Raw genomic sequence first — 11193 nt, forward strand, 5'->3', positions numbered from 1 at the left:
TAACATTTTAACGAGTACTCAAGATAAACTTGTAGTGTTATGATGATCTAATTTGATTTTTGACAGAACAGCCCAAGACATTGAATCTGTCATCAATGAATGGTCAAAATATTTTGCCATAATTATACACCAATTTCACACCTTCGTTATGTTCTGTATCTTCATCAAACATCATCACTTCCAGAATACACAATATCTTACTAAGTTTTTTCATATTCTTCCTCTTCTTGGGTAAAGAGCTCAAAATCAAAATTTAATCTATTAAGTATCTTTTGACTATCTTGAACTTCATAGAAAGAAATGAAATATGTGATTTGATCTTCTTCCATTTCCACCAAATCAGTATAAAGTTGAGTCTTGGGTAAAAGAAGATGACACCGCTTGAACCCAATGTTTGGTTTATTATAAACTTTCATTATTAAATTTAATAAGGATTCTGTGAATATTGTTTTTAAGAACTTTCGTTATAAGTTGTACAGACTCTTGTATCGACCAACGTTCAGTGGAATATAAGCACTGCATGAACACCTCACTTTTTATAAATTACTTTTTATACACTTTACTTTTGAATCTGATTACTATTCTTAACAATAAACCAACAATAAACACTAAAATATACATGAAATTCAGTATTTACAATTATGATTTTATGACACCTGACACTTATTTTCTCACTGAGTGCACAGTTGCTAAAGATGTTTTTTAAGATGAGCGATAAATAAACATCAACTGGTTGAAATTTATGCGCAGGACAAGTTAGGTAATGCACCATTGCGCTTAGCTCTGCGGCAGTAAGACGACAAGGAAACCAAGTCGTTGGTAAGAAACTAACCTAATTCCGAACAACGCAGCAGAACACCGGTTGTGCACTTGGTTGATGGATTTGAATTTGGTCAATCTAGAGAGACTGACACCTGTGACTGACACCTTGTTTGCAAGACCAGTTGCCAATACTGTTCGGTATGTTACATACCTGTATTTTGAAAAATTGTATTACCAGCATGCGCTTGTTTCGTGATAATTCTGCTGTTACCCAAATCAGTTCTGTAGGTTCTATAATAATTGTACAGCCTTTCCCCGCAATTAACGGTTTTACCTTTGGCGTCTTTGGTTCGCGGTGTAAACCAATGATCCAGTGTAATTGTAGGAAACAATTCCAATAATTCTTTGCGCAATTCCAAAAATCTTTCTCCAGTTATTCTGAAAAATGTAAACATACTTTTAATATAAATTGAAATTGAAATTTTTTTCATATCATAAACCACTTACAATCTGTAACATAATGTATTGTTACATCCCACAAGAAAAAGTAAAGGCATAGAAAGAAAGCAACAGTCCAGAAAATGAAAGAATTTAAAAACACAAGATTAGAGACAATACAGTATAAAGTTGTTAGTAACATAATAGTATGCAGTTGGTAGTATAGTAATATTAAAAGTATAAAATAAAACAACCTACTACAAAATAATTCTTACTTATAAGTGATTTTTTGGATAACCTTTTGTATTATGAATACTTTTAACCGCCTCTCTAATAAAATTTTTTCATATTTATAATATCCCAAACATATTCTTCCTTCTTCTTCTTTATCCAATATATAAAAAAGAGCGTTTTTTTGGAATTCAAAAGACTCTATAATTGATGGGTTTTGAAAAGTATGTAATTAATTGATTTTGAAAAAATATAAAGAGTTATAAAATTATACCTGGGACAGCATGTTTAGAAGCTTCTCTATCTAAGTCTTTACTATTACCAATAGAGCATGGAATTTCATTTTCATCATTAAGAATATTATCTTGATTAATATTCACATTCTTAGAGATATCAGCTTCATACGTCAAGGCTGCATCTTCAAGCAATTTTTTTTCTGAGGCATACATTTGATAAAAATCACCAAATAAATTTGGTTGATGTTTAAAAATGTCAAATAATGCCTCAGGTGACAAGGAATAAAATGTCTCTTTGACATTTGAAGCTGAAAATATATTTGAGAAGGAAAAAATTAGAAAGGAGAATAAAGATTTTCAAGTTTACTTATTAACTTAAAATTATATACTAAACAATGTATTTTATAAGTTTCAAATTCAAGTTGTAAAATCTCATGAATATCTATTCGCTTCAAGTTGTAAGTTCTCAAAAATTATCTATTTGCTTTACGCTTTAAGTTCTCAAAACTGTCTAGTCATTTGTAGTTACAAGTATTCTGAACTTCCCAGTCGCTTGGAGTTTCAAGAATTCTAAATTACCTATTCCCTTGAAATGTAAAATTGAATAGAATAGCACTTGTAATTCTGAGTGACAATAAGACTATAACATAAGACAATTAAAATACTTGATACTTAAAACAAATTTAAAACAATTCAGCATACTTGAAACTACAAGTAAATAGACATTTATAAAAAATTTAAACTCAAAGCAAATAGAGACAGTTTTGAGAACATCAACTCAAAGCAAATAAACAATTTAGAATACTTAAAACTACAGGTAAATAGACATTTTTAAGAAATTTCAACTTGAAGCACATTAACTATTTAGAACCCATAAAACTTAAAGCAATGAGGTATACTGAATGACCTAAACTCACATGAAAATCATTCAAATAATGAAAACTTAAAAGAGTTACAATTGAACCTATTGTGATATTGTTAGCTTATAATGAGAATTAGTGATTTAGACATAAAAAAGTTCAAAAAATAAGCAATCCACAAAGCACGCAATAACACACAATACCACATGAGGTTTATTGGAAGTCAAATGCATAAAAACAATGATTGACTTACCTTGCAACAAATCTCTTATTTGTGAAGAGATCTTGTATTTTTCTATAAATGCTTCCATTATTGAATTCTGTAGCAAATATAACAAAATAATTCACTGGTATACGAGCTGCACGGTGATACTAGAAATGCGTTATACACCGGCAGTCACCACGCTGTATAAAACAACACCTGTTATGTTAGCTTCGACGTTAGCTCTCAGCCCGCGCAATACCCAAGCGACTACGCTTCTTTGTACAACAGCCGCGCAAAAACGTACCGTCAGTGGACTCTCGGCCGTTGAGTCACTGTATTGCGAATGGGCGCTGTAGCCATGCGACGCTGACAGCCACTATGCTTTTACTCTCTCAGTGCGTGACTATATTTACGCGAATGCGTAGAAAAGATCGTAAAAACTGTATATAGACTGTAAAGTCAAATCCCGTGAGACTGCAGTGACTCGTACTGCTGCTGCTGCACTCACAGATGTATATATTCAAGTATATAATGAGCAAAGTGAAAAGTTTTGCCTGAAAATATGGTCCTTTTCAGGGCTACTTGTACATATTTTTTTTCCTACCTTCGTATGGCTGTAAGTTGAGAAATTTCGCTGCTATTAAGATGCAAGTACAACCAATTTTTTCGCATTTTAAAGACCTTTCCAAAGACATAAATATGCCTAGGATTATTCGAATTTTTACTTGAGCTACAATGTCAAACGTTCAACTATTGAATAGCGCTTCAAATTGCTTTCGTTTTTTTTCTTCTGTTTGACATGCTAGGTAAACTTAAACCACAATGATGGTTACATACCCTTAAAGAACACAAAATGACCTTTAATTTGGTACGTTTAAAAACTCTCAAATATTTCTATAACAAAAGATATGGTTGTTTTAAGTTTAAAACAACCTGACTCTAAGAGAGACTGCAGTGAATCGTAATACTAAGTCAACTCGTAGGAATCTCTCCGACGTCCGCGTAATAGCTATAAATATACCCTCAAATACAGGTCAAGCGTTAGTGAGTTTCCAACAGCCAAGCCGTAAACATATACGCTCGCTTCCCGAGTATATCTTCGTATCGTCTTTAATCGTAAAACTTCGCATAACGTCAAAAGAAAAAGAAACATATAAAAATGTGTTTTAAAAGTGAATTAGAGTTGCACAGTGAGGACAGTATTAATAGACTATTTATATGTGAATTTTGTAATATATCATTTAGACAAGAAAGTGACCTCGAGCGTCATAAGGACTCATTCCTTTTATCTGAAATTTTGGATGGTTTATTGGACCTGGAAAATGAGCTTGAACTTCGTAAGGGCAAACCTAGTGAAAGTGAGATTTTTTCCGATTCGCTCGGAGCAAAAAATAACCTCGATTTACACAAAACTGTTTTACATAAAAGAATCGAAACAAATGTGACATTTGTTATAAATCATTGCGATACCACGTAACATTCTTTTCTTTGTATGCAGTTGATTTCTAGTATCAGTAGCCTCAATTTGAAAAGTTACTTTATTATCAATAACAGGCTCTTGAAGACATGTCTCCCCAGCCTTCAGAACTTTCTTGCATTTATCATCTGAACTTATCGGGCACATTTTATTGTAATCTTCAGAAGTCAACACTATATCTTCACATAAATCCTTTTTTGAACTTTTTGATTGAACTTTTGTTGATTGAACTTTTTCACTAATATCATTTTCTAAATCTGCATCAATCACTTTTTCCGACAAATCATGATTATCGAAACCTCTTGATTGGTTATACAGAGTTCTCAAATTGCACAAATTTTTCCTTAGCTTTATAAATAAGTTGACTTCTTGAATTTTGTTGTCGAGAGCAGAGCAAATATTTGTCCACACAGGATCCTTTTGCGGTTTCAAGTCAAACTGGCCGTTAGAAAAGTTATATATTTCGAATTGATTCAACTCTTCCAATATAGCCTCAGTACTTAAGGCTGGCTTTCTACCGACAACGCACGTGCGGCTCTCGTGAGGCTGCTACTTGCCTCTCTTGTCTACAGGATGAGGAGACCCCCAAGTGGCACGCGCAACTTATTGCACTGCTCCAACGCTTTTGGGAGTTGGAGGACGTTCCACCTGCGCAGCGCTCATCACCGACCGACAGTCACTGCGAACAGATGTTCGCCCAGCATCAGCGAGATAACACCGGTCGCTATGTAGTGCGGCTTCCTGTGAAGCCTGATGCAGCCAGAACGTTGGGAACCAGCGAAGCGTCGGCTCGTGCAACGCTGCGCAATTTGCATCGCCGCATGAATCGTCAACCGGAATTTGCCGAAGAGTATCGCCTCTTCATGGACACGTATGAGCAGATGGGTCACATAAGGAGACTCCAGCTATCTGAGATCGATGCACCTGAGAGCCATTCAAACTACATACCGCATCACGGCATATGGCAGCAGGGAAACGACGGTCCGAAGCTTCGTGTCGTGTTTGACGCCTCCAGGCCCACTTCTACTGAAGTGAGCTTGAACGACGTATTTTGTCGGGGACCAAAGCTCCAGCGTGACATTTGGACGGTGCTACTCCGTTGGCGAACTTACAAATTCGCTTTCTGTGCTGATATACGCATGATGTTTCGACAAATCTGCGTCGACGAGCGCGACGGCGTGGTCGAAGGCTCGGGCGATATCTGCCGCCATACGCCAAACATTTCTGGCCGACTGGACATCGCAATAAAATTATGAAGCCTCGATCGGCTTATAAGTGGACACGTACAGCCAACTAATAAAGCGAAATTTGTTAATTCTTAGAAGTTACTTGCACTGTGATAATATAATTGAGTTAATGAAATGAAATAAACAGATATTTTTTATACCAATAAACATCCATGTCAAATTTATTTATAATGTTCCATTACCATTCCATTTCAAATAAACATAAGTATTTATGACACAGTAAAAACGAAACATATACTAATATTTTGAACGGAATCATTTCTGGCTGTGACAAGAATATCGCTTTACGCGTGACGGTAAATTGAGATATCTATAATTTCTCCATTTTTATATGTTAAACTAATTAATAAGAATTATGCTATGCGTACGAGGCATAACTTACCGACATCCATTTTTCCGAGGCTTTTTCGTCTAAAAAAAATCAATTAGCTTCTCACGGAATCCATCAAATCCAATATTACAGACATAGTCCTATGTATCCGAGACGTGACTAGAATCTCTTATCAACTTCGTAATCAATACCAATTACAAGAATAAGACTAATTTCGATACAGACTCTATTGCACCATCGTACACGTTACACACATCGCACACAACCATCGCACAGAGCTGTGCGCAACCGTGCCTGGCCTGCGTGTACGTTGCCGCTAAAAATAATAAGCGAAGTGAAAACTTTTGCCGTACGCAATATGGTCCTTTTCAGGGCTACTTGTACATAATCAGATTACTATAAAAGGTTTATCATAATGACATTATTTTTGCAGATTACTATTTCAACTGTAGATAAAAGAAAAATGCCTTTGGTAATCAAAGTTAATATAATAATATATGGATAACAAAACAATGATTGACTTCTGTCTGTTCAAGGGATGTGGTATTGAATTCAAAAAATAATTTGTGAAAGAAAAGCTCTTGTAAGCAGCATATTGTTTAGTACTCGAGTAGACACAGAAAAAACAGAAAACACAGAATAAATATTTTTAGAAATTTTTTCGAAATTAATGAGTAATTAATATGATAAGCAATCCCATGTTAATTTGTTCAAATTCAATAGATGATTTTTAATTTATTCACAATTAGCTTTCATAAAATATTTCTTTGTGCATCTAAAATAAAGCTTAGTAAGACTTTTTGTGTATGAATATATTTGATATAAAATATAACTTGCTGCAAATGACTCATTCATTTATGCATCTTGCATTGTATACAGAGAGAGAGAGAGAGAGAGAGAGAGAGAGAGACAGAGACAGAGAGAGAGATTGCAGTGCAGCAGCGAGACGCGATCTCACGGATCATACACGTGCCGATACCGATCGATGAATTGTTTTTTTTTTCCTCCCTTTTTTACGAAGCTGAGTATGCTGCACAGAGATCGCTACCGGCGAGTTTCGATCGCCTATGCGATAATAACATGGATAAACGCACACGATGTCTTTTATTACGCTGCTCGTGCATCTATACGTAAATATATACATGTGTTAGCTTGTTGACCGCTAGCGAACGAAGCTAATATTATAACCGAGAGCTTTTTTCCTTTTTTATCGCCGTGAGCCGAGTTGCTTCGGTTTCTTTTTCTATGTATATAAAGATAGATGAGTGCGTTGAGACTGGAGTTGTAGCGTGACCGGACACGAAAAAATGTCGGTAAGATGTCCGTCACATGTCCGTTATGTGTCCACATTTGTGACGATACAATTCCAGCGATCTCGATGTGAACGAGAGTTTTGTTTTTGTCACTCGCAGAGATTTCGTGACTGACATATTTCCGTCGCGTTTAAGGACATATTCTCAATTGAAAAATGTCCAGTCATTGTACAACTCTAGTTAAGACACACATAGTGCGGAGTCACTCGCCCTGCGTCAAAGTACACTCGGCAACAAAATTATCGCAACAAAAAAATTCATCGAAATTTAGTCGATTTTCAAATGCTTCTATCTTAGGCTAGATTTATCGTATCGACACGCTTTTTTTTAATTTCTTGGAAATTTTGTCCTCTTTAAATCCATATAAATTAAGATAAGATTCGAGTTGATGTTGAGTTACCAGTAGTATTTGAGTGCGACACTAAAAATTACTGAAAAAAAATGACTGTTTGAACGTGTACCAGTAACACAGTAATTTTTCTATCAAATCTAACATACACCATCGCAAAGTGCTCTTTTTAACGAGTAATTTAAAAAAAAAGACCTCTCTACGATTTTTTTAACGTCCTGTAGGTCGTTTTGAAGATACCATTTAAAGTACGTAAAATCTCCCGTTTAGCTGAAATCAAGACGATTTTCTGGGCTTTTTGCGTACATAAACCATACCTTCAAATCGACCTACAGGGCGTTAAAAAAATCGTAGAGGTCTTTTTTTTTTAAATTACTCGTTAAAAAGAGCACTTTGCGATGGTGTATGTTAGATTTCGATAGAAAAATTACTGTGTTACTGGTACACGTTCAAACAGTTATTTTTTTTCAGTAATTTTTAGTGTCGCGCTCAAATACTACTGGTAACTCAACATTAACTCGAATCTTATCTTAATTTATATGGATTTAAAGAGGACAAAATTTCCAAGAAATAAAAAAAAAAGCGTGTCGATACGATAAATCTAGCCTAAGATAGAAGAAAGCATTTGAAAATCGACTAAATTTCGATGGATTTTTTTGTTGCGATAATTTTATTGCCGAGTGTATAATTATTTTCGGACTCTCGAGATGCGATCGGTCGCGGCCCTTTAACAGAACGAATAAAAAAAATGTATATTTGGCGCGCAATTTTTCACGGGATATACGTAAAAGTATAATAAGTCGCGGATCGCTATGATGTACTTTTTCTTCGGCACGAATCTCGGTCAAAGGCAAGAGAGATGATTCAGCTGAAAAAAGGTATGATTCGGCCTGCGTGCGATCATTGTTATACACGAGACGAGGAATCGAGAGTCCGTACGTGTATATACAACAATTATGATTCAGATCGAACTATGTATATCTGGGCAACGAGGCTAAAATAATATACGCGCGCCCGTGTTTTTCTTTGATTTTTATTTTATCTCTTTTTTTTTCGTCGAGTAACTTGCTGCATTTTTGCTTGTCTGGGCAGCAGCTGCGATATATGTATAATATATAATGTATACGCAAATTTCGTCGAATGAATTTTCGAAAACCATTATAAACAGCCTCGTCGCTGTGCAAAAAGTGAGAGTGCGAATCCGGAGCTATAGAAAGAGAGAGAAAGAGAGAGAGAGATACGCGTATTATATTATAAACACAGAACCCGTTTTAAATATCTCTCTCTCTCTCTCGCGCGCGTCTAGCTGCTGCCTCCGAGCTTAAATAAGTCTTTGTTCCGCGAACAATAATATGGATATACGCGTGCGCGCGCAGCAGCAGTTTCGGAACAACCGGAACGCATACAGCGAGTCGCCTGCCTGAGGAAAAGCCTAGATAAACTCGTATAAAAGAAAAAGACATGCATACGCGTATATCGCACAATACACAGCAGCAGCTGTGCGCTTATACGCCGTCACCGCCGCCGCCGCGATCTAGAGCAGCTTAGATTTTTTCTCTCTCTCGCTCGCATTTTCATTTCTCTTACGAGCTTATGCACACGCGTCGAAATTTAAAAGGCTCGCACGAGAGAAAGAGTCGGGCAATTTTAGCGCCCGCGCGCGCGCCAGGCAAGGACGCTACAACGGATATGTGTTGTTACAGCGGGAAAAAGGAGCTCGACTTTACTACTGTCATGTGTGTGGGTGATATTTAAAATTCCGCACACGCTCGCTCGCGCGCACAGCAGCAGCAGTGCAGCAGCAGCGTGGATTTAACTAAAAATGACATAAGCGCGACGGCGTTTTATACGTGTATGCACGGCGACGAGGAAAATTCCTTTTTCTTCCTCCTCTTCATTTTTTCCATTGAAAAATTTACAGCGAAAAATGCCGCTATCCATGCATATCGCACGTGTGTGTCTGTGTGTCCATTTACGTGCATATTGCGCTGCAAATACATAGCAAAACAGAGAGAGAGATGAAAATTCGTGCGAACGATCGCGATGCACAACTCGGTTATACGAAGGGTCGCAGAGAGTAGGAGGGGAGGGGAGGGGGGCATGCTTTTCGGGCTAGAAGAGGTGTGGGGAAATATTTCCCCGCAGCTCCCTCGAAACTTCCTGCATAATACACAGAGCTTGCGCGCGAGCGAGCCCCACGAGGGAGAGAGGGCGGGAGGAGAGGTAGGTACACACGAGCGCGCGCGCCCGGGCCAAAGTCTCCGCGTGTCCTGGTGCCCTCTCGAACACACGCTTCTTCCTCTCTCTCTCTCGCTTGTGCGCGCGCGAATCGATGCGGTTTTCCAGCTGGTATTATGGCATAGCACACGGCTATATATGTACATACGTTTTCTATTCTATGCACTACACACACACACACAGAGTCTCAAGCATTATACATAGTGTAAGTGTTTTTCTCGCAGGGATCGAGATGCCGCTGCTGCTGTGAACCGCAGGGGAGCTGTTAATATCTCTTGCTCGCGCGAAGGCTTTTAAGGATTATAATTGAAAATGAAAACAGCTGCACACCGCGCGCGTGCGGCGTTCGATCGGCTCTCGAGGCTTATATATATTGTATACGGATACTTTACGGATATTATAATGTATTATCCCTGTAAAAATTTGTTGCTGCTGCTGCTGCTGCTGCTGTGCAATAAACCGTGTATTAAAGGTGCCGACACCGATTTCGGTGTTCTTTATGACCGACAAAAATGTTTTTTGCTCGTCAACGCGGCCAAAAAGAACAATCGATTGTTAATAATCGAGCGTAGGGAGGGTACCAAAACAAAAAAAAAGATCGAACGAAAGAAACGGGTTATATGTATGACACTTTTTCACAACGCAGCTGTTAATTGCGAACGAGCAAAAGTCTTTTATAGCTCTCTCACACACAGTTATTATTATACGATCCTTGACGAGCTACTAAATATTCTCTCTCTTTTTCTCCATGCACATTTCCACTGCAGCAGGAAAATACTTCATATTTCTCAGCGTTACATAGAAAATGCCCTGGCTCGCTGCACTACTGCGGGCGCCTTTTTTTTATGGCCGTTCTTTTTATGACCTTTCGCAGCGGGTCGAGCAGCGCTACTGTTTTAAATGACTATGCTCCCCGTATATATGAGCTACTATAGGTCGCGTGTGCACGACTCAACGACGACAAGCCCTTGATAATTTTAAAATTTTTATAAACATAAATTTGAAAAATGTACTATTTTATATGATTACGATATAAGGCATACAATTATCAAAAACAAAACGAACCTTTATTCGCGCGGAAGCCCGATGCTCGTCAACCGCTGTACAAAAAACGAAGAGATCGATGTTTTTTTTCCAATTCCAATTAGTATAACAAGTACAGATATTATTCGAGTCTTCGTGTGCCGTATACCGCGAGGAAATAAATAAACGACTCGAAAAGGGGATATGCATCAGCTCGTGGAGTTAAATAATATTATAGCTGTATGTACGTATGCAGCAGCTGTAACGTGTGTGCATAGAGGAAGAAATAGATTAATCGCGCGGTTACAGCAGCGGCGGCAGCAGCAGCTCAGCGAGAGAATCGCGATGGGAAAGCCACGATCCGCGAGCAATGCGCACATACACGTCGGAGAGGAAGAGAACATTGCCAAGCGTACATCATCGATGTCTTGTTTTCGCTGAGGAGTGCAGCATTTGCAATTCGGAATATAGTTTATACATGCT

General features: G+C 37.7%; 1 protein-coding gene across 1 annotated transcript; it reads left to right on the forward strand.

The window, feature by feature from the left end:
* The first annotated feature begins 3585 nt into the window (after positions 1–3585).
* Positions 3586–5465, forward strand: LOC106659683. The gene is made up of 2 exons (XM_014382358.1): positions 3586–3600; positions 4782–5465. Exons 1-2 carry the CDS (start codon positions 3586–3588, stop codon positions 5463–5465), a joined length of 699 nt encoding a protein of 232 aa, XP_014237844.1.
* Positions 5466–11193: the final 5728 nt, after the last annotated feature.

This window comes from Trichogramma pretiosum, unplaced genomic scaffold, assembly GCF_000599845.2.
Source record: "Trichogramma pretiosum strain Unisexual culture from Peru unplaced genomic scaffold, Tpre_2.0 scaffold113, whole genome shotgun sequence".
NCBI classification, from domain to species: domain Eukaryota; kingdom Metazoa; phylum Arthropoda; class Insecta; order Hymenoptera; family Trichogrammatidae; genus Trichogramma; species Trichogramma pretiosum.